We start from the raw sequence: 25,144 nt of genomic DNA on the forward strand, positions 1-25,144 counted from the left end.
TGTTCAGCATCTTAGCTGTAGAGGGCAGTGTCACTGGCCCTCATATGTGGGATCCGAACCAGGGCCCTCTGGCATCCCAAGCCAGCTCTTAACCAATGTGCCACTCAGCCAGCCCCCTATTTATTCTTTACATTGGATTATTTCTTTGGTTCTGCCTCATGTTCATTGACTCTTTTCTCTGCCATCTTAGTCTACTATTAATTCTACCCAGTGTATCTTTCATTTATTGTACATTTCAGGTCAATAAATTTCCATTTGGTTCTTTAGTATAGTTTACGTTTCTCTGCTGAGTCTTTGTTTACTCATAGACCATATTTTTCATTAATTCTTTGATGATAAACAGTGAGAAACAATTCATATAATTCATAATAACAAAATGTTAGAAACAACACCAATGTCCTTTAATGGGTGAATGGTTAAACAAACTCCTGACAAGAACTTCAGGGCTGGTGGAAATATCAGCATAAATTTCATTCCTACTCTGTAGTAGCATCCATACAATGGAATATGACTTAGCAATAAAAAGGAACAAAATATTATATAATATTAATACATGCAACAACCTAGATTGACCTCAAAGGCATTATGCTTAGTGGAAAAAGTCTCAAAAGATCACATGTTATATAATTCAATTTATATAACATTATTGAAATGGCAAAACAAAGATAGGGAACAAACTAGAAACAGCAAGAGGCAGGAATAAGGGCTAGAGTTGGGGTGGGCATGAATACAAAGAGGTAGCAGGAAGGAGATCTTTCGTAGTAATGGAATAGTTCTGAACTTTAACTGAAGTGATGATTACACACATCTATATATGGGACAAACTATAATACATAAAACTACACACACACACACACACACACACACTCACACACATGAATGCAGGTTAAAATGGTTAAAACTGAATAAAGTCTATAATCTAGTTAATGTATCAATGCCTATATCCTGGTTTTTATATTGCACTACAGCAGCGGTTCTCAACCTTCCTAATGCTGCGACCCCCTAATACAGTTCCTCATGTTGTGGTGACCCCCAACCATAAAATTATTTTCGTTGCTACTCTATTACTGTAATTTTGCTACTGTTATGAATCATAATGTAAACATATTTTTGTTTTCCGATGGTCTTAGGTGACCCCTATGAAAGGGTCGTTCGACCCCCAAAGGGGTCGCGACCCACAGGTTGAGAACCGCTGCACTACAGCTATGTCACCTTTGGGAGAAACTGGGTAAAAAACACATGGGATGCTTTGCACTATTTTTACAACTTCCAGTTTATAATTATTTCATAATAAAATTTAAAAAATAAATGAACTCTAATCTATACCTTTCACCATACAAAAAAATTAAGTCAAATGTTTTATATAGACTATAAAGCTCCTAGGAGAAAAACTTTGCAACCTTGGATTAGGCAAAGATTTCTTAGATATGATACCCATAAAACCACAAATTGATAAAATGGGCTTCATCAAAATATAAAACTTCTACTCTTTAAAAGATAACTGTTAAGGTAATTAAAAGACAAGCTACAGACTGGGAGAATATATTTGCAAATCATGTATCTGATAAAGGACTTGTGTCCAGAATAGAAGTACTATCAAAGTTGAATAATTTTTTTAAAAAAATTTTGAGGAAGACTTTACCAGACATTTCACCAAAAAAATATATGCAGATGACAAGCAAGCACATGAAGACATGCTCAAAATCACTAGTCATCAGGGAATTGCAAATCAGGAAATTGCATCACTTCACATCTAACAGCGCAGTGGAAGCTGAAAAGACTGACCATCTGAAATGGTGGCAAGGACCTAGAACTCTCATACAATGATAGTGGCAATGTAAAATGGTACAACCACTTTGGAAAACAGTTTGAAAGTTTGTTGAAAATTTAAATATACACCTACCATATGACCCAGTCATTTCACTCCAAGATATAATATTTACCCAAGAGAAATGAAAACATACATCCATAGAATGACTTGCATGTGAATGTTCAAGGAGCTTTATGTGTAACAGCCAAAAACTGGAAACAGCCCAAATATACATCAACAGATGAACAGATAAACAAACTGTAGTATATTCACACTACTCAATGATAAACAGCAATAAAAATCAATGAACTACTGACACAGTGGCAACATGAATGAATCTCAAAATTATGCTAAGTGATGAAGGAGACAAAAAAAAAAAAAGAGAGTTAAAATTCTAGGAAATGCACACTAATGTGTAATGACAGAAAGCAGATGAGTGAGTGCCTGAGGAAAATAGGGGAACAAGAAGGGGTGCGAAGAAGGGATTACCAAGGGTCATGAAGAACTTTTGGGGATGATGATATGTTCATTATCTTGATTGTGGCAATAGTTTCACATATGTATACATGTGTCAAAACTTACTAACTTGTATGCTTTAAACATGTGCAGTTTATTGTTGACCAAGACTTCATAACTGCCTATTTCTTACCCTTTGCTTTGTCTTGACCAAACTTTAATGAGGCTTCTTTCTTTCCTCTAGGTCCCTGAACTCTGCTTGTCCCCACAAAAAAAGTGAAAAGTACCCTCCCCCCATCAGCTTCTCCTGGAAATCAGCTGACCACAGCGGAACACTTTCCTGTCAGTCTTCACTGGTCATTTCCCCTTGCGTATCAGCTTCCCCTTAAAATATTCTGCTTATCTCTGCTTGGTCCCACCTTTATTGTATTAAAGAAGAAATAAGATTCTCTTTGATTCTGAAGCACTTCCAGATGTCTGAGATCAAAGAGGTCTCCCTATTACAACAGTCTTTATTCTGAATAAAGCCTTTCCCTGCCGAAGTCCAAGTTTAATTTTTTGACATTATATTCAATAATACATCAATAAAGCTGTTCAATTTTTTTCAAAAATATTATGCAAGACAAACAGACGGCTTCATAATAGACTAGAGATACAGGAAACAGACTATGTATATAGGAATTTTGCTTATTATAAAAGTACCATTTTAAATGGTTTTGCAACTACTGACCATCAATGGATAGAAGTTAATTTTCTAGCTCAGTCCACATGATCCCCTCAATTAAAGAGCTAATATAAAGGTGTTTAATTAAAAAAATGCTAGAAGAAATTATCAAGGGGCTATGATGATTATCTTGAAACAGGAGTACTAAAAGTCTGGTCAAAATACAAAATTCAAAAAGTCTTAAAGAAAACATTTGATAAATTTGCCTTCATTCAAATTTCAAATTTCAACATAATAAAATACATCACATGAAGAGCTAAACACAAAGAATGAAAACCTAATGTAAGCTACAGACTTTGGGTGATAATGATGTGTCAATGCAGAGCCCTCAGTTGTAACAAATGTGCCACTGTGCTGCAGGATGCAGACAACGGGGGAGTTGTGTGCGTGTGGACAGGCAGTACATGGGAAATCTCTGTACTTCCCATTGGATTTTGCTGTGACCCTAAAACTGCTCTAAAAGATAAAGTTGATTAATTTTTTAAACTAAATGTTAAGCAACGAACAGGGGAAATATTAGAACATAGTCAACAAAGGACTTTGCCCATAATACATGAGTTGCTAAAAATCAACTCAACATAAAAACTAATGAGGCATATAACACAATAATTCAGATAAGAAAACTATGCACCCGGTCTATAAGCATATGAAAAAATATAAAGTTAAACAACATCTTCTTACTTTTTACCCACTGAAATAAAGAAAATATTTATTATCCTGTGCCGGCAAGGCTATGGGGGTCACCGATATACTGTTGGCAGAAATGCAAATTGACACAGACTTTTTGTAGAAAATTTGGTAGTCTCTAATAAAATTAAAACCAATACTTTTCAATTCAGTAATTCTACCTTTAAGTAATTATCTTAGAGAAATACTTGTCTATATATACATGAGACGTACAAGGATACACTATCTGCAACAGAAAAATATTAACTACAGTAAGGGAATGTCCATTAATAAGAGTATGGTTAAATAAATCACAGTACACCCTTATAATGGACTACTAATCAGCAGATTAAAAGATTATGTCTATATAATGTAATAACATGGAAAAATCTCCAAGGTATATTAACAGGAAAAAAAAACTGCACATAACATTTTAAGTCTAATTTCATTTATGTAAAAAAATAAGATCCTAAAACAAACCCAACTATTTACAAATGTGCATACTGCATAAAGTATAATAGAAGAAAGTCTAAAAAGGAATACACTAAGATTATAAGAATGATTACCACTGCAGGAGGAACTTAGAAAATTTATAGGAGAAACAAAGGTATGAAAGGGGAATTTTCCTTGTACTTAGTATTTGAAACTTTTATACCAAAAAAAAAACAACTTGTGATATTTGAGGGGTGGGGGGGTATATTCTTTTAAAGAGTAATTTTGTAGTGTGAAATCTCAAGAAGCAAATAGAGACTATTTCAGTAAGTTTGGTAGTGAACTAAACAGGAAATAGCAAAACATAAAATATTTAAGGAGAAAGATCTGAGAATGCCTGGAAAAGAGAAGGGTTTGGTCATCCCAACAGTATGTTAATTTAGAAATTAAACATAACTTTGTTAGGCCTTATTTTCCTTATTTGAAAATGAAAATATAAAAAATATTAATATCTCCGGATTACTTTGAGGGTTATATCATGTAAAACACTTAGGAGAAGTCCCTGATAATATACAGTAATCACGTTATAAAGACCCATCACAATTTCATCTAAAAAACATACTGCCTTTCTAGGATGTGAAGTCTGGCAAAAGCCAGGTGTAGTCAGGCAAGGAAGAAGAACTTGTGGAAAAGACTGAGACTATAGTAAAGCTTACACACAAATGAACAAATTTCTTTATAATTTAATGCAGGCCTAGGAGGAAAGCGCCTAAGTAGGCCATTTGTAGAGGAGAACGGCTAAGATTTGAAACAATAATCATAAAGATGGGCATGGGCTTAAGGCAATATGTGCGGGTAACAGGTGTGATAAAGCCAGTAAACTCAAGGTTAATAAAGAGAGAATGCTAATTTGAGTATCAAGAACTTTGTTACTGAAAGACTCTGGAGAATGGGCCAGCTAAAATTTGTTATTAAAATGAGTTCAACTAAATAAATATTTCTGTCTGCAATGGCAGTGCCAGAATAGTGAAAGCTTACAAGTATGGAGCCAAGTGAAAAACTGATTCATTCTTTAAAGTAAGTAAATGGTCCAAATAACCATAACAGAAATGATAGAAGGTGGCAAAAAGTAGAGGAATAAACATGGCATTTCCTTGACACCAAAATAGGTGACACCATTAATTATGTTCAGGGAAGGAGGAGATGACCAATCCCAGAAATATTGCAACAAGCAAAAGACCAATCCTCATTTTGCCACTAAATGTGACTTTAGCTCCTATGCCAGAGTTGCCCAAAGCAAGCTATTTTATCTTTTGCAAATCCTGAGGTAATTTCACAAAGCAAAATGAAAAAGTACACTGACCTTTGGGGTACCACAGTCACACTCTTCCCCGGCGTCCACCAATTTATTACCACAAAAAGGAGCACTGTAGGCTTCATCAGGCTTTGGAATATTAAGAAGGCAGTTTCCTCCTTTGTTTAAAGTTAACTTTTCAAAGTCCTCTGCACTGCAACTGCTAAAGTTTCTGGAGCCTCTATAACAAACATTAAGAAAAAAATCTTATGTCATAAAACTTATTCATTTTGAAAAGTTTAAGTCATGTCTTCAACCCTCAAGTTGTAAATATTTGAAACAGCAGAAAATAAGCTAACCAAAATAGAGAAATGAGAATTAATATCTACTTCTAATGAATATAGAATATTATTTCAGTTAGCATATAATAGTTCACTATTTTGGTTACAATATACTACAGCTCCATGAAAATATCTTCCAAATATACCACTTACACTGAAATACAAAATCATAAATCTCATCATCAGAAGAGACCTTAAAAATTATCTAGTCATCCAGAATTAAGTTTTACTTATCTTCCATAGCATAAGTTCTTCAAATATTTGAAGCTAGCTGTACATTTCCGTAATCTTTTTTTACTGCACAGGGTAACATTCATGTTCCCCTCACCATCACTTACTATGAGCTATGTGAAAATAATGTGAATGGGCAATTCCAGTGAGGATGCGCCACAGCCATCAAGAAGCAGAATGCACAGAATTTCAGCTACAGTTGGAGGTTTAAGCGTCTTTTAGGATAAATCCTGAGAACCATGGTTAGTACTCTGAAGGCTAGTGGGCTTCTAGAAAATGTCCAACTTGACATTGTCTATGTGAGATTTATACAAATGCAGTTTTAATGTGTGCTACATGTTGTTGAGGGTTTTTTTTAATTATTGTTTTTCTCAATAACTATAAAATATTTTCAGATAATCTCACTGTCTATGTTTACTTTTGAAGACTAGTGGGGAACAGACCCATATACACAACAAGAATCTTTGAGACATTAAAATTTTAAATAGCGGAATTTGGTGCCCTGAAAGAATCCTTTTTTCATCAGTTTGAGCAATGGTGCCAAAGTAGCAGTGGGTATGAAAACTGTTGCATTATAGTGTTTGAGGAGGCATTCCTATCTATGTTGAGTCTTTGCACATCCAAGGAATCTTAAAAACAGATCCTTTTTGTGAGACTCTGTCCCCTGGGTGTACAATTTACACTCTTCTTTGCTAACTGACCCAAAGTCTCCAGGGAAGTAAACGGTCCTGGATCTAGGCTCTTGGGAATGGAAAGCAGTCTGCCTAGGCCATTTTGTTAACTACTACTTGACAATAAAGGTCTGAATGTGGTATGTTGGAGGATATTAACAGATTGACTGACAGAGAAGGAACCTGAACAATCAATTGTCTATTACAAAAGAGTGAGCAAAGACAATATTTCGATTCACATGGAAAGAAAAGACCTGGCACAAGGGTTTTAGCAATAACGAAAACACTTGTTTTCCAAATATTCTTTTCTTGCTACTCTCTGTTTAAGAATATTGTAAGGAATCCTTTTGTACAGTATCACCCATTCAACAAATATTTGTTTAACATCTATTATGTACAAGGCTCTCTTTGTGCAAGGGATAAAACAGTACAGGAAGCAGACAAAAAATCCCCACCCCTGTGAAGGTGACATTCTAGTGAGTGAGATAGACTATAAAGATAGTAAGTAAAGCCGATAGTATATCAGAAGATAAGTGCCATTGGGGGAAAAGGTGAGGCGGTGAGGGGTATGACCTGTACAGGGGGAGGAGCAACTGCAATTTTTAAAAGAGCAGTCAGAGCAGGCACTTCAAACATTGTGACACCTGAATCAAAACTGGGTGTCTGGGAGGAAACAATACAAGGAAGAACAAATGCAAAAACCCTAAGGTAGAAGAAGTCTGCTGGCATGCTCAAGGAACAACGAAGTGAGTGGGCGTAAAGTGAGTCAGTGAAGGAATGAGCAATGTGAGATACAGGGAGCAAAAGTGAGAATAGGCCACTGTAAGAATGTGACCTTTTGCTATGAGGAAATAAGGAGATGGGGGTAGGGGGGAGGGCGAATGACACAATGGAAACTGTTGAGCAGGAGTGACTTGATCTGAACAGGAACACTATGGTTGCTAGAGTAGGCAGGAAGTCCATGCAAGAGGTTCCTGCAGAAATGCACTTCACAGATGATGCCGGAACAGCATGACAGCAGTGAAAGCAGTAAGAAGCATTTGGATTCTTTATATGTTTTAAAGGAATAGCCATTAAGAACAAGAATATGACAAAATAGAGAAGTCAAGGCTGACTCCAAGATTTTTGTCCTGAGCTTCTAGGAAGAGGGAGTTATCATTAACTGACATGGGGAAGGCTGTGGGTAGAGCAAGTTTGAAGAGGAAAGCACAAGGGTTTGAGTCAAGTGGAAATGTCAAACTAGAATACGTAATAATTACTTGATAAATCAGAGGAGACTTCAATTGAACAGAGGTTTGTAATTGTTTTTTGTTTCCTATTGTTGGCCTTTATGGGATTAGTACAGCACCTGCCACATAGGAAACATTCAATAATGCTTCCTGTACGACTAATCGGCCAGTAGCCATAGGAGTTTTGCAGTCATATGTATATTCCTACACTTGAGTCGCTAATTTTAATCTACAGAGTCCACCACTTCTAAACATGTTATTTTTTAAAATAAGCTTTGTTAATTAGAAGTTGGAACACATTTTCTCATAGAAATAATGTTTTAAATGTTTTATCCTAAAGCAATCTACCAAAAAAAAAATCTGTTTCACCCACAATGAAATAGACTACAGTACTGAAAAGGGTAACAAAATCATAAGCACTTCTGGTGTTTCTTAGCAGATGGAGAGAAAGCATGTTGGCCTTCAGTAATGCTTTGGACGTTAAAATGAAGATATTCTTCCCCTAGTCATCCTTGGATGGCACCTACAGTAACAAGAAGGATGATCTTTCTCCTATACTCGGCTTCAATAGCAACTGAAGTTTTCCTATTCTCTCCCTAACACCTCTGGGCACTAGGGTATTAATTTAAAGCATCTCTCTTCTCACGTTAGAGATAAATGTGACTGACAATGATAGAAATGGTCTACCAGGGTGTGATGGGAAAAAACATCAACTATCATTTAAAACATTCTTTCTGAGTAATCTGGAAATAATAAGAACGCATTATACCTTACACTCTATTTTATAATACTTTAGCATCTATCACATTTTTCTAACTTTTAACATCTATGTCCTTTCCCCCTGCAATCTGAGAAAGCTTATCAAGAGTCACTTGCAGATCATTTTTGAATAGGCATCAAGGACCAACCAGGACCAAAATGAGTTCCTATACTGGAACTGAGATCAATATAGACCTCCTAGAATCTGCTGACAGATCCTAAGGGAACCCCTCTCCATCCCTCACACATGTAGCTTCAGCGCCACTATCTGCCTTTAGTCTACCAGGACTAATCTCATTATGTCCTGTTTACATCAATCACCATAAGAAGCTACAACTCCCTACATAGGCCCTTGTCTTTTGTACTCTAATACCCGTGTGGCTTCACATGTATCCTGTTCTCTTACTATGCACTCTGGAATTCACAGTACATTATCAGCAAAAACTTCCATATCCTCCACCTCTTCTCTAAAAGTACCCTTCACCTTTAAGCTGTACTTGAAACTCAGCTATTCCAATGTCACAGCTTCCACTAGAACCATCTCAAGTGGTGGTAGCTTTTTTCCCAAAACCCTCATACAACTAGAGATGAAACCAGATTCCTGCTTCTAGACCATTCTTTTTCCTTCTTTCCTGAACTCTCCCAGCTTTGATTACCATAAAATTAAATTACCCACTATCCTTGACTGTTACTAGCATCTACCAACCCCAGTTGGCTTCCTCTCACATCCTGCTTACTAATATTGTCACTCTTTAATACTATTCTTGTCTTAATTTTTGCTTTTTTCAATATACAGGTAGATAATTCTATTAATTCCTTGAGCTCTCAGTGGCTTGAACTCCTCTCCTCCAATGATCTTATCCTCCATCATGTCAACCACTCATTGCCGTGGTTTTAATGGACACCTTATCATCACCAATAATTATAATTTATAATCTCAATTTTATACATTCCACTCTTCCTCTAATAAACCTTTATACTCCAATATACCTTTAATCCCACCAGGACATCCAATCCACTGATATCTCCCCTTTTTCATGCCCCTCATCCCTTTGATGTCTTCTTTTTCCTAAGCCTTATTCAGCTTAAATATTACGGCCCATCATTATAATTACTCCTCTGTCTACAGGTTTGACTTTCTTGCCACTCCCTTACTTCATTGTACTTGGCCTAACCACAACCTAGTTAAATCCAACTCTCTTTTATGTACCTACGCAGTTGAATGTGGCCAGACAAAAACACAGAACCACACTGACTAATCTCACTTAAAATTCATGACTATGAACCTCAAGTGGCCCTTTAAAGCTGCCACTGTAATCCATTTATTCTCCCTTTCTGCTACACAACTATTTCATACCTTCTATTTCCTGAAACTCCCGACAGCTCCCCCACATCCTGTCTTTCAGCTGATGAACCTACTTCCTTCTTCACTGACAAAACTGAACCACAGACTCCCACCACATCTATCCATCTACCAGCAGCTACATTGATTATTCCTAATTCCACAGACACCCTTCCAGAGCTCTATTAAAGCCAACCCCTCCATTTTTGCCCCAAATCTCATATTCTCTCACCCACTCAAGAACTACTTCAGCAGTGTTCCCTCTCTGTCCTAGATCATCAGTTTTCCCCCTCTACTAAATTAGTTCTATCTGCTGTCATTTCTTCCATCGTGAAAAAAAAAATGTATCCTGACCACATTTCCTTTGTACTTGCTCTTCCCCCAGATATCCACACAGCCAACTTTCTACTCACCTCCTTCAAGTACTTGGTCTAAGGTCATCTCAAAGAAGCTGACCCTCACAATATGAATTTGAAATTGCAAACTGACCTCTACCACCACTACCGCCACACTGCCCATGGCCCTCCTGTTCTACGGATCCTGCTCACTTTTATTCTCTGTAGCACTCATCGCCTTCTACTGTTCTACATTACTAGTGTATTTATTATGTTAATAGTTTGTCTTCCCTGTTAAAATGTAAATTCCATGAAGGGCAAGTCCTTATTTAATTCAGAGATATTCCAAGCGCCTAAAACAAAGTCTGGCACATTGTGTTCAATAAATACTAGATGAGTGAATGAAATAACGGGTCCACTCTTCATTGCTTCTCATACCACTTGGAATTCCACTATAGCACTGTTTCACGATATTCCTTCCTTTGAATGCTCCTTTTTTCATCTTAGTCTCTTGTTTTATCTCACTGTTGATCATTCATTTCTCGTTCCCTGAATTTATGTCTTCCTCAACTTCATTGCCAACCAAAGCAAACGCTAAATTTACTTCCCTCTCCTACAGGAAATCCTTTACAAACATGACTTTTCTTGTGAATAGAATTACATTTCTATTAAGTACAGGTTTTTTGTAAGCACTATTCTAATTCTTCCATATCTATTTTTCAGTCTAGAATTTGCTCAAAAACAGATAAATCTGGCAATAAGTCCTGCCTGAGCACTTCACCCTTACACCAGGATGTGATTGAAAGTATACACTTAGACCTACAGATAACATACTGGCTAACAGAAGTTTTATTATTCTCTCAGTGCCCCAAGAGCTTGAGGGAAGTAGGAAAGGGAATGAACTCTTGCAGCCATAGATATTTCCCACATGAAATTCTCATCTGTGTTTGTTAAAAGTGAACATCTTTCGTATCTAATGTTTGCTCTGGGTCAGCTTCTATTCCATGCACGCATTGTGGCTATGTCTAGCTTTCTGCTTAGCATGGCTGCCTACTAAATTACGGTGGGACCTCGTTGCCTACGACAAATGTGCATCAAAAAGAAACCCAACAACTCAATGGTTCTTGTTCACTCTTAAACCCTCTATTGTAATTATTTTTGAACCCTGGCAAAGGAACGGGTTCTAAGGTCATAGGCTCTGGACCCAGACTTCCTGACTTCAAATCCTATCTTCACCATTCCTTAGATGGGTGTGAACTCAGTTTCCTCATCCACAGAGATAACCAAGTATCTACATCTCATTAGGTTGTTAAGCACTAAGTGATTAATACCTTTTAAGTACTTAGAACAGTGCCTGATACATAAAAAGAATTCAATAAATGTTAACTCTTCTTTCTCCTCTTTGTCTTGACTCCCACCTTTATCTATAAAATTGGGGGTGTCAGTAGGACTATTTCAGGATTTCTTCTACTTACAGTGACAATGCAGCACTTTCTCAAGGGGTTTCTGAGTAAATGCCTCATAAAGTCCTTTCATCTATAATCCAACCTGCACTGAATCTAGCAGAAACCCTTCCCTAATTTCTAATTCAGATGTAAATTTTTCCATGTTCTTACATCTTTTGGTCTGTCAACTGATTTACAGGAGAGTGTAGCTACATACCTGTGCCTACACACGTTTCTTTCTTAAAACTCTGTGGAACTATTTATTTAATTAAAAAATAGATTTCTCTTAATAAAAATCTTTTAAAAAAAATTAGTCAAAAAAAACAAATAGATTTCTCCTTGGTGTATCATGTAACTAACTTCAGGGGAGCCAGGAATAATTTTTAATTTTTTCCTGTTTTTTCCACATAGACATGAGTATATCCCAGAGTTTAAGAAACACTGATCTACAATACCATATTAAGGTAATAAGAAGAAAGGATTCAATCACTCACGATGCTCCTGAATTCATGATGCAGCTCTTTGCTCCACAAAAACAATCTCTCCCATCATCATGATTCATTCCAAGGTTATGACCCAACTCATGAGCAACAATGGACGCAAATGTCTCCACCGTGATTTGCCCAAACTGTCCAAGTACAAGAAGGTATTAATTAGGTTCTGAGCAAAAAGGATGTTTTGTTTCTGAGATTATTTTTTCACAAAAGGATATTTATCACTACAGTGTTGACATTCTATATGATAAATCAAGCATTCAACATCAGTCTTTATATATTTCAGTCTAATAAGAAACTGATGTGACTCAACATACTTAGGATGAAGATAGACCCTTTAAGCAACAGGTCAAACACTTTAACACCAACAGATTATTCATGGTGGTTTCTGAGAAAACAAATTCATGGTTGTAATATAATTTTCTTAAATGGAGTCTCTATTTCTTTATCCATAAAAAGTAAGGAGCTAATAAACACATAATAAATATGAGAAAACTTAATCTCATCTCTAGGGAAAGAACATATCTGCCACTTCTACCATGTCCCTCATAATACCCAAAATATTGTTTTAAGGACTAGGGGAGAAAGTATAGAGTCAGTAGTCTTGACACTGTCCTAACGCAGATGTTCAAAGTTGAATATCAAAAACAGTTAACGTACCACATTAATCCCGCCTGCGTGACTTCTTGAACACACTGTTCCCACAAATGCCATTCCCGCAGTCCCACCGAAACCTTTCTTCCTAAATGAAAGCAAACGGTAAAAGTTATGAAAAGTGTTTGGGGGGGTAGGGATAAAAGAACACATTGTTCCTATCTCTTTGGGTAATCTTAAACTAGATTGGTAGAACCTATAAAATCTGGCAGCAAAGTTAAATAACATTTTAAAGTCAGAATACAATTAAGCCTGCTCTCTTTTTTATTTTCAGAGAATGAGGTTAGTATTACAAATTCATTTTTAGACCAATGAAGATATGTTTTAGATACCAAACCAAATTTTTTCTACCTTCTATATGAAATACCTTCCTAAAATGCATTACATTTACTCAAAACTTCTAATGAGAGACAGGCAATAAGCTCCATGATCATACACAGAGGAGGCTGCAGGGAAGGGAGCACAAGGAACGGAAGGGTCACGATGGCCTCCATATTGTTGCTCGATCATCCTGGACACACTTGTATCACAGGTCCTCGTCCTTCTGCCTGGAACTCTCTTCCCCAATATACACCCAACTCATTCCCTCACCTCCTTCAGGTCTTCACTCAAAAGCCATCTTTTCTCATTGAAAAGATGCCTAAAATTTTTGCCATCTTACCTAAAATTTCAACTTTACTCCTCCAATACTTTTATTTTTCCTCCTTACCATTATTTAACATATTATATATACTTATTTAGCTCACTTATGGCCAATCTCCTCCACCAGAATATGGACTCCAGGGCAGCAAGAATTTCTGTCTGTTACATTCACTGCTATACACCAGTGCTAGGGTATACACCTAATAAATACCTTCTAAATGAATGAATAAATCCTTCTCTGGGGCATCCGACCAGCCAGGAGAAGAGGATTTGAGATACTGACATAAGGGGGTTGCCAAGGAAACCCTTTAACCAGATCACTCTATAGTGAACTCGTGAGTCCCCAAGCCCACTCATGTACTCAATGCTTCCAAAAGGCTTTTCAGTACCCCATTCTTAACTACAAACAAAAACCCAGGAATTACCAGACATTTGGGAAATGCCTCTAATACAACAGATGGAGACCAAAAAAATAAAAGGAAAAGAGAGCTTGGTAGGTGTGGTTGGGCAAGGCATGGTGAGTATGCTTAATGCCTGCTCCTTTAGGACTTTTGTGAACCAGATGGCATGCTCACTGGGATGAGGAAATTTGCAGGAGCAATTTTACTAAAAATAAATAAAAAGGTCAGGACCAAGCCTTTGTTATTACAGGACCATAAAAGTCCATTCTGGTATTTTCAGCGCCTTGCTTTAAATTAAGTCACATAAAAAAACAAACAAACAAACAAAAAACCTAAATCAAAGGAAATGTCTTCTCTGACAAAATTTGAGTCTTAGGTACCATCAACATTGAGGGAGGCAAAAAGTATTATATAAAGTAGAAAATTTTTTTGCAAAATGCCAGCCTATCAAGCCAGCAAACTTTTAAGAAAGGTTAAATGTTTTAAATATTTTTAAGTAAGGGTTTTGCTATAAGTTTTTGGAATGTACTTGTATTACGTGATTTAGACAAATTTAAGTTTTATCATGGTACCATGAAATTACTATGTAAAAGAAAAAAATTTTAAGAACATATATCAGTAATATTTCAAAGAGAATAGAAAAACTATTATACCCATGAAATAAGAACTTGATTAATAAAAAATAATCAGGGGGACAGAAAGGTCTATTAATCATTAAAAATAAGATAGAAATGAAAAGCTCAATAAAAAGCTCATAAGATAAATTTAAGAAAATATCCCAGAAGGTAGAACAAAAAGACAAAGAGAGAAGAAAGGAGACCAAAGATCATAAAATTAGAGGACAAGCACAAGAAACTCAAAGCCAAGTAAAAAGAATACCAGGAAAAATGAAGAATAAACATAAAGAGGATAAAATCATCTACAAAATAATTTGAGAAAAATTCCTAAAACTGCAGGACATCAGTTTCAAGACTAAAATTACCCAGGAAGTATGCAGCACATGAGTCATAAACGACCTACACCTAAGCCTATCATCAGGAAAATACAGAAGCCTGGGAACCAAGAAAAGATCCTGCAAGTCTCCAGAGAAGGGGGGTGGGTGAAAGGCCACACACAAAGGATCAGGAATGAGTTACTTAGTCCCTAGGACAATTAGAGGTTAAACTGAGATCATTTTTAAATTCTGTTCTGAGACTGCGAAATACATTTTCTGACATGCAAGAGGTCCTAATTTTTTCTTTCCATATATTCTTTCACAAGATGAAACTAGAGAACATGCTATACCAGAATGAGAAAGTAAACCCAAAAAGAAGACGAAGAAAAACATGTGAAAGATATGACAGGGAATCCAACGCAGATAAGAAGTCTCATTATCATGCTCACTTGTCCTGTGGTATAAAACTAAGTTTTACTTATTTAAATGAATGCTCAAAAATCTTAAGAGAATATGATTCTAATAAAAGAAATAATAATAAGCGAAACTTATATTCTGACCATTTCATTAATAGTACTTTTCTAAAAAATCACTTACAAAACTAGCTGTGCACTGTCATGTCTCCGACGTGTTATAAGAAACTTTTCCCGCCATTGTACAAAGTTTCCCAACACATCACCAGCACCTCCAATTAGGCTGATCAGGTTTCCATTTGTCCAAATCTCCAGTCCAACTAGCACAATTCGAATATTTAACATACTATACATCTAGGAAGAAAACAGAAATAAAAACATATAAAATATATTAAAGAATATATATTTAACTTAATACGAAGTAACACAATTACTTAAAAACAGGACTCCTCCCCTCCAAAAAAATATTTCCCTCAAAACAATCAGACTCTAATTTCTCAAGTGTCTCAGTTTCCTAATCCATAAGATAAAAGTAATAGAAGTTCAAAAATTTTTTTATCTTTGATTACAAAATCTGGCAAACTCTGGAAATTTAAGGTTCTTGGTAAATTGGTTCCAAAACTTTCCTAAACTAATGCAAGCCTATTTATAGTCCTCACTTATGTCAATTAATGTAAATAGTTATACATTTCACTACAGAAATACCCATGAGTTTGATACAATGTAATATCCCAAAATCCTGTTAGAGGTATTATGTAATACCTAGTGAACCATACATATTACCTTTCTAAACTGTTATCTAAAATTCTAATTACACATACCCCAAAAGTTTCAGATTAAGGACTATAAAACTCATATCTATTTTATAGAGATACTGTGAAGAATAAATTAGTTAAAAAATATAAATCACTTGGCTCAGCTTCTAACACATTATGAATACTCAATAGAATGCTACATTATCATCATTATTAATATGCTTGGTATTCCTATCAGGGAAACGCCTTATAAGAGAAATTATCTTATAAGAACATGTATCTGATTCTTCAATCTCATTGACATGATCATATCATGATTTCAGAGTAGGAGGTAGCCTTATTCAAAATAATATTCTCTCAGTAAAAATCCAAAGATCTTTTCACAATGCCAAAGTGCCTTAGCAAATTTACTCTAAAGATAAATATGAATATGAAATATCTTGCTCGTCTCAAAGTCTTCCATTTTATACCTTCCAATTATACCTTCCTTTCAAACACAAAACAAAACAGAAAGCAGACTCCAGAAAGACGGAACCCTAAGGTAATCCATGCCCAAAATAAGACAATTTTTAAATTCTGCTCTGACACTGTGAAAGGATAAAATAGAATAATCCCAGTTGGCACAAAACAGAACTTACACTATCTAAGTAGTTTGCTAAATGAATCATCTCTTCTCTCACCGCAGTCTGATTTTTTCCCATCATGTCATACTGAAAGCAAAGAAGGAAAATCATTACCACCTAAGTAATTTTAGAAAAAACATTCCTATAATCTTTTACAATAAAAATAGAAATCCAAATATTACCTCTGAACAAAAAAATTGAGGCATTTAGACATTCACCAGCATTTCAATTTAATAAATCTAAAAGATTCATTTCAGTGATAAACAAATATAAAAAGAGGTGCTGTGTGAAATGAATAATGAAAAAAGCACTGAAGTTTTCATTTTCTCCAAATTAGTACAACTTTAAAATGAATTTTGTTCTCAATATTTTTATTCATTTTAACGAAAAAATATTTTCAAGCACTTCACCAAGTTAGAGTATTAAACAATCAAAATGCATAGATAAAGGAATAAACACAATCTAAAGGATTTCCTGACACTTTCACCCTTTAAGCTAAAGACGTTACCAATAAGCCATCTCTAAATTTGGAGCTAAATTAATAATGAGAAATAAGCTACTATTCACTAGTTGAAATATTATATGTAAATAAAACATAGAGATATTTAAAACTATCCATATTAACTTATAATCAGTTGATACAACTGATTCTTTTGATACCTAGCTAAATCTGAATGTCTATTTTAACATTATTTTCACACAACCAACTTGCTAATGAAAAATAATTTTTATAGAATAGTTTTGTTCTATGATATGGGCATTAATATCAGAATATATCAGATCTGATCAGTTGGGCAGTTTAATCATGATTCTCCCAAGCAAGAAAAAAATTTTTGAATACTATTGACGAGATTTAATTAAAATGGAACCATTTTTATTTTGAAACATTTTCTACCATTATATAACAAATCTATCTGGAGAGACTAATAAAGAAAAACATTTTAAATCTCTATTTTTGTCCCTCTTCAAGGGTTTCAACAGAAACTTTTTACCCACTATCTGGGTCAGAGTTCATGCCTGTTCATATGTCCTATGCTTTTTTTCTTCTACCACTCGAGGATAATGAACTATAATGAACAAATCTGAATATGTTTCTATCTCTTAATAAATGGCTTTTTTTCCAAAAACTACACACAATAAAGGATTTTTTTTAAACTATAAAAATCCTTGAAGCTCTCTCAGTAGTTTATAAGAAAGGGATTGCCAATCATGTCGTTTCTTCAAAAAACTTTTTCACACAAACAACAAAGCTGGCATTAAAAGTCAGACAAAACATTTCAAATAATCTGTTAAATTACATGGCAGCTATATCTAAAACTGATAATCTTATAAATGAAGAAATAGATCCATTACTTTTCTTAGTTAAGCACAATTCTTAATATGAATGAGGAAAATCTCTGGTATTATCCTGAGCAGTGAAGTTAATAGTAAATGCTAAGATAAACCATTCTCCTCTATTCCCTTTTACAGCATGCCAGGACCTGGAAGTTTCTATCTCTTAAAGTAAAGTTTGGATAGCTGAAATTCTAGACAGCAAAGTAATTTTATTAGGCAACAAAGCAATATCTGATTAAGTGGTTTTATCACCATAGTCCTTTAAAGCCATCTGAAAACGACAAGACTCTGAGAGGTTGGGCCGGCCGAGGGGCACGTTGGTTAAGAGCTGGCTTGGGATGCAGCTCTGAGCAGCAGGGCCCCAGTTCGGATCCCACATGAGGGTCAGTGACGCTGTGCCCTCTACAGCTAAGATGGTGAACAACAGCTCACCCTGGAGCTGGGCAGCTGTGAGGCGACAGCGTAGGCTGCAGCCCCTGCTGCAGTGGGCTGCCGTGAGCTACTGTGAGTGGCTGGCAGCCAGCGTGAGCTGCCATGGGCTGCCATCCAATGGCCAGTGAGTGACTGCCTCACCCAGGAAGAGCACAATGATAATACCAACATGGGCCAGTAAAGCGACTTCCTCCACAACTAGACTGGAGAACGAAAGTACTGAACTTGTCTGTTCCCCTTCCCCGATTCCCCAGTGCTGTTCCCCTCTCCCAATTCCCCAATAAAATCTTTAAAAAAAAAAAAAGACTCTGAGAAGCAGTAGTTTCAATTAAGAAATTCAGCATGAGCAAATCACCTGAAAGAACAGGGGGGTAAAAAAAAAAACACTAGTTAAAAAAAAAAAAAGAGGTAGGCTCATTTGCTATACTCAGCTTCTGGTGGTATTATGAATATTAAGCATGCTTAAAGGAAAAAAAGCCATTTTAGTTTTAAAATTACATTTCAGAAAAATCAATACAAATATATTTTATATTTCTTTCACGGGATGCTCACTTCTCATCTGCTTTTCCTGAAAAAGAAGAAAAACTGTCACCAATCCTACCCTTTCCTTGTCTACGACAATGAACAGCTCCACATAGCGGGTCTGTGGCAGCACAGCTCTTCTTCTCTGTCAAAAACACAAACATCATAAAGGCAAAGAAAAATGTTATAGTGATCTTACCCTAATCCCTAGTCACTTATTTCATTCCTGTTAAGAATATCGTAAAATTATTTCAAATACCACATCCTAGATCAAAAAAACAAAAAACATGCTTTTTAAAAACTAGTATCTGCTATCTGTACTGACCTAAGAAAAATTTTACTTAAAGATAATATGAGTTATTCAAGTATACAAAGCTGAATTATTGATTCTCTAATATCAAAACTGCAAACACACACACACACACACACACACACACACACACACACTTTAATGGGAAACTGCATTACTATGTTGAGAGTAAAAGAAAGAATATTCCAGGACAGAAGTGAGGGCAAGGTAGCTACTTTAAAAAAATGACTAGTTTTGTGATTTTACAGAAATTCACATAAAGTATACAATAAGCTGAAAATGTAATATTTTATAATGATTAAAGTTAAAAAGAACAGTCCAATAGTCAAGAGTGGATGCTGGCAGAGGCAGTGAAAATAATGTCATAAACTAGTATGAGTGAATGAAAATATACTAGAAGAGGCACATGACTGTTCCAACACAGCAGGAGCATCTCACATGTAGACAGGTGCATTGCCTGCAACTGAGGTTGATCTATTCCTAGAAACATTTCAGTCTAAGAGAGCCATGTCAAGAGGAAGCCAGGGAATTCTAATGAAGACTCAAAACAGGGATGATATGAGTGTCCCTGAAAGACAGCTGAAATAATTAAAGTCCTAAACCCCAACCTCTCTGTGTGCTTCTCCAACCTAGAGCTCAAGAATCACCATTTCAGTCTGTGTAAAAGGTATTCAAATAAAAAATTCTACTGCTCTCTGAAAGACAGTGCAATGGACTATTATGTAGCAATGATAAAAAGAAATACAATTACTACCGAAGATTTAAGCCCTAGTTCCTAAAACACATAAAAGTTTCACTGTATTCAATTTGATGGCACAAACTGCATATTGCTCAGATTGTTATCAACCTCTAGTACTTACCACAATTTCTCACACATAGTTGGCAAAACCACAGCAATAATGAGTATTGGTTTAGTGCATAAATACGTGATTTTTAAAAACTTTAGTCTGCGTCCATTGATAGACAAATGGATAAAGAAGATGTGATATACACACGCATACACACACACACACACACACACACACACACACACACACACACACACAATGGAATATTATTCAGCCATAAAAAAGAATGAAATCTTACCATGTGCGACAATATGTATGGACTTAGAGGGTATTATGCTAAATGAAATAGGTCAGACAGAAAAAGACAAACATCGTATGATCTCACTTATATGTGAAATCTAAAGAACAAAATAAATGAACAAACAAGACAGAAACAAACTCATACATACAGAGAACAAATTGATGGTTGTCAGATGGGAGGGCAGTGAGAATAGGTGAAAAAGGTGAAAGGGATTAAGAAGTACAAATTGCCAGTTATAAAAATATTCCTGGAGATGTAAAGTACAGCATAGGGAATATAGTCAATAATACTGTAATAAATATGTATGGTGTAAGATGGGTACTAGACTTGGGGTGATCACTTTGTAAGGTATATTAGTATCTAATCACTATGTTGTACACCTGAAACTAATATAACATTGTATGTCAACTATAATTGAAAATTTTTTAAAAACTCAAAAAAACACTCAAAACAATTATGCTTCATTTTATACAACAAAAACAACTTACTGTATTAAGCTGCAAAAATAAATAAATAACCAAAAAAAAACCTTTAGTCTGAGCCATAAAGAAATATATTATTCCCTTACTCGAAGTAGCTGAGTGATGCTAGGAGGCTCTTCCTCTTCATCCTTTATGGTTTCTTTCTCTATATCCTTGTTGGAAACCCCACATTTCAGAGGCTCTTTGTGGTCATCATCCATTCGATAAAAGATGTGCTCAAAATGAGAGCTGTTTTGCAGGGGTTCAATCCCATAGCTCACATTCTCTATATGTAGCAATCCTCTAAGTGTTGCATTACACAGACACAATTTTTAAGAATGAAGAAAAAATACACAGGAAAAGAAATCAGAAAACCTGAATTCAAGTCCTAGTTCTTAACATGTGTAAGAAAGAGTAACATGGTATGGAGAAAAATATAAGACTTTATAGTCAGGCAGACCTAAATTTAAAGTTCAAGATGGCTATTTATTAGCATCACTCCCAAAAAGTTACTTAACCTCTCTGAGCAATTACTGTATAATAAAAGGCAATACAGAATAGTGGCTACACGTCTGCAGCAAGAGAACTGGAATTGATTCCCAGATGTTTCCTACTAGCTGCGGGACTCTCAGCACCTCTGCTATACTTTACATTCTGTATAGGGCTGTTCTGAAAACTAAATTATTTAATAAGTGCAAAATACTTTGAATATTGCCTGGTACACAGCAACTATTCCATACTTGTTATTACTTATATGGAGTAATCATAGGCATCTTACATAGATGTTTTGAGAAATAGAAGTAATATGTATCATTTTAGTCAATCATGTAAACCACCAGCCAGCACAGTGTCATCCTGCCAGATCCTTTATAAATGTAATTTTAATATTATCATTTCACCTGCTATGATACAACTTCTCTGAACTTCAGTTTGCACACCTAAACATGGAGATGAGGAGCCCCTTTTCACAGTCATTATCAGACTTAAGCAAAAGAATATCGGTGAAAATTTTATATACATAAAGTGAAGTGCTACAGAAATTTAAAGCATATTTTATTTTAAATAGCAAAAATTATTTAGCAGTCTCAAAAAATGAAATTTTCTCTTTAGATAGTAAAATTCATCAACTGTAATAGTTTCCTAAATAAACATGCCAAGAATGATATCTGAAACACAGGTCTAAAGACCTTCAGCAACATCAAAGTAAAATCTAATTTTGTTAAGTCACTCAAAATGACTTGAGTTGTAAACAGAGGTAGGTAAAGGAATAAGAAACAGAAGGAAAAAAGAATTGATAAATAAAATTCCTTACCTGAGTCCAAAACAGTTGCTAAGAGCAATGGCTGAACTATAAACTCCCTCCACATAGCCCCGATAATGACAATGATCCTAAATGACAGAAACTGTATTATCTTCAAATACTGTTATATTGCTGAAAATCATCACAGAAATTACAGCGCTAACAAAATTATTTAAGGTCAGTAAACTAGAAATTTTATTTATATTATTGGCATCTCATAGTATCACATGGCATTCTTTACTCTACTTCAGGCTGTCTACCACGTACACAAATGTTGAGGTGGAATTCTAAAGAATACTAAGTATAAACAGCTCTACCCCAATAATCTTTAGCCCTTAAAACAGAACAAGACAGTATGATGTCATGCTTAATGTTTTAACATTTTAAATCATACTCAATTCAAGAAATAATAGCAGCCAACTGACATCTAATACAGAAGAGGACCTTGTAACAGGCTAATGATGTCAAGAGAAAAAAAATTTAGTATGTAGCATAAAAAAAATTTTTTTTAAAAAGTGAGCTTGATCAGATTATTTCCTCTTCTTCCTAAAGATTTATTGATTACATGGGGTTTTTTAGTTACACATTTAGCCATCTTTAAAAACTAAAGAACCTTTATCCATAATTTTGAGCAAGGAATTGACCAGTGGAAATGCAAGCACAGTATCACTAATATCAGATTTTTTAGTACACAAGATTTTCTTATCTTTAAGACAATTACAAAGCACTAAAAAAACAAACAAAAACAAGCCAGGGGTCTGTGGGGAAGGGGAACTAGCCCTACCAGACATTAAGACATACCACAAGGCTTTAATAATTAAGAATGTTGTAATGGTGGTGCATTAATTAGAAACCAAACAGTGGAACAGAATAAAAAGTCTCAAAATAAACCAAGTACATATGGAACTTTATATAATGAAAAGTGGCACCTCAAATCATTGTGGCAAAGACGTACTTTTAATAAATGGTGCTCAGTCCACTGGTTAAAATTTGGAAAAGGAAAAAATTAGATCCGTACCTCACACCACACATAAGAATAAACTCCAAATGGATCAAGAATCTACAAATAAAAAATAAAACCACGCAAGAACTAAAAGAAAACATGGATGAATTCCTCTTTAACCTGGGTGTAGAGGAAGGCTTTCTAACTACCAATCAAAATCTATACACAATAAAAGACTAATAATTTTTGCTGTATAAAAAAAGTTGTTAGGGCCGGCCGAATGGCTCAGTTGGTTAAGAGCTCGCTCAAGAGTTTGAGCTCTGAGCAACAGCGGTTCGAGTCCTATCCAAGCTGAGCAGCCGCTGAGCTGCCAATAGGTAGCAGGATGGCTCAGCTAAAAAAAAAAAAAAAAAAAAAAAGTTGTTAAGCTTCTACATGGAAACACCAAAAGGCAAGGTCAAAAGACAACTTACAGACTAAGAGAAAATACATTATAGACAAAGGGTTAATATCCTTAACTATAAAGAACTCTTAAAAATTGAAGAGAAAAGATTAAAAACCTAATAGAAAACTAGGCAAAAAACATGAAAAGACAATTTTCAAAGGAGGATATAAAAATGCCCTTACATGTATGAAAAAATTTTCAATCTCACTCATGATAAATAATAACTCATGAGTCTGTACTGATACAAACAAATAAGAAGGGGAAAACTCTGCCTTACAGTAGAAAGCACTGATGAATCTAGAAGCACTGATGAAATTAGGAAATCACCATTTTAACAACCATCATAATAACTGATTAAGGCAAATACTAAATACTAAAACTAATGGGTAAAAATTTGACAAATAACAGGAATTCTGCATGGTCTCAAAGTAGCTAACCATAATATTAATTTAAAAGGCAAAAACAGTAACTTTATAAAGGAGAAACCTGGCAGAGAACTCCTTAACCAAACAATGTTAACACTATCAGTAACAGGGCTAATTGCAGCATATGATACACTGAGAACCATTCAGTATTACTTCGCTGGTATTCCTGCCAAAAGTACATAACCTTAATCTGATCATAAGTAAATATACAACAAACTCAAACTGCAGGACATAAAAAATAAAAAAAATTGGTCTATACTTTTCAAAAATACTGATGTTGTGAAATACAAGAAAAGACAAGGATTTCCAAATTAAAAGAGGCTCAAGAGACGTGACTAACAAATGCAGTATACGAACTTGGATTTTCTTTTGCTATCAACAGATGTTGATATAAACAAGCCTGATTTCTCGTTCAAATTTTTCATGCTGTGAACTGTGACTAACCTCACTAATTTCAGCCAGCATACCAAAGCCTTATAGTTAAGGATTATCTGTGTTCTTTAAAACTTACATAATATAGCCGTAGAGATTCTTGTCAGTAATGGCCAGAGTGGCATGGCAATCAAGATAAATATCAAACTAGGTGCTGGCATCAACTGTAAGCAATCATCCATCCTACGACCACCAGGAGGTGTGGTTCCTGGCACATACTGCATTCTTTGTCCCTTTGTCTTGTCAATCATTAGTACTATAAAATATTTACTGTAACAACTGTCTGGTAGGGGAGATCAGCTGAGCAGACTGTGGGGTCGCCTTCTGCTCCGATCCTATCCCTGTAGTAAGTTATCCTAAAATAAGCTGGTATAGTCTATGGAGTGGTCTGCCTCATTTTTCAGTCTCTTGTTTCAGTGGCCACTATACCTTCACTCCACCATCAGACAACTATAAAGGACTGAATAATAGACCTACCTACCAAAAAAAAATCAGTAAGGTCTATAAATTAAGATAATAGTATTGCTTCAATGTTGACTTCTTAGTTTTAAGAACTGTACTATGGTTACAAAAAACATTTCCTTGTTTTTAGAGCATTTACATTGAAATATTTAAAGGTAAAGGGACACCATGTCTGCAACATACTCTTAAAAGGTAACGAGAGAGAGAGAGAGAGAGAGAGAGAGAGAGAGAGAGAGAGAGAGAGGGAGGAGTTAACATTTCAAGAATCTAGGTGAAGGTACGCATGAATGTTTTATAGTACTCCTACAACTTTTCCTGTAAGTCTAAAAATGTAAAA

At 35.3% G+C, this 25,144-nt stretch overlaps 1 protein-coding gene across 3 annotated transcripts in view; it reads right to left on the bottom strand.

The window, feature by feature from the left end:
- The window catches only part of ADAM9 (ADAM metallopeptidase domain 9), a 98,875-nt gene that overhangs the window by 44,771 nt on the left and 28,960 nt on the right, over positions 1-25,144 (bottom strand). For all 3 annotated transcript variants that reach the window (XM_019626824.1, XM_019626825.1, XM_019626826.1), the window contains exons 5-12: positions 22,113-22,189; positions 20,908-21,103; positions 19,020-19,085; positions 16,667-16,738; positions 15,458-15,627; positions 12,890-12,971; positions 12,230-12,363; positions 5,452-5,623 (exon numbers count right to left, since the gene is read on the bottom strand). In XM_019626824.1, the coding sequence (XP_019482369.1) occupies positions 5,452-5,623; positions 12,230-12,363; positions 12,890-12,971; positions 15,458-15,627; positions 16,667-16,738; positions 19,020-19,085; positions 20,908-21,103; positions 22,113-22,189 (969 nt within the window). The remainder of the gene's footprint in view (positions 1-5,451; positions 5,624-12,229; positions 12,364-12,889; positions 12,972-15,457; positions 15,628-16,666; positions 16,739-19,019; positions 19,086-20,907; positions 21,104-22,112; positions 22,190-25,144) is intronic.

Source organism: Hipposideros armiger, unplaced genomic scaffold (assembly GCF_001890085.2).
Source record: "Hipposideros armiger isolate ML-2016 unplaced genomic scaffold, ASM189008v1 scaffold_690, whole genome shotgun sequence".
Classification (NCBI taxonomy): domain Eukaryota; kingdom Metazoa; phylum Chordata; class Mammalia; order Chiroptera; family Hipposideridae; genus Hipposideros; species Hipposideros armiger.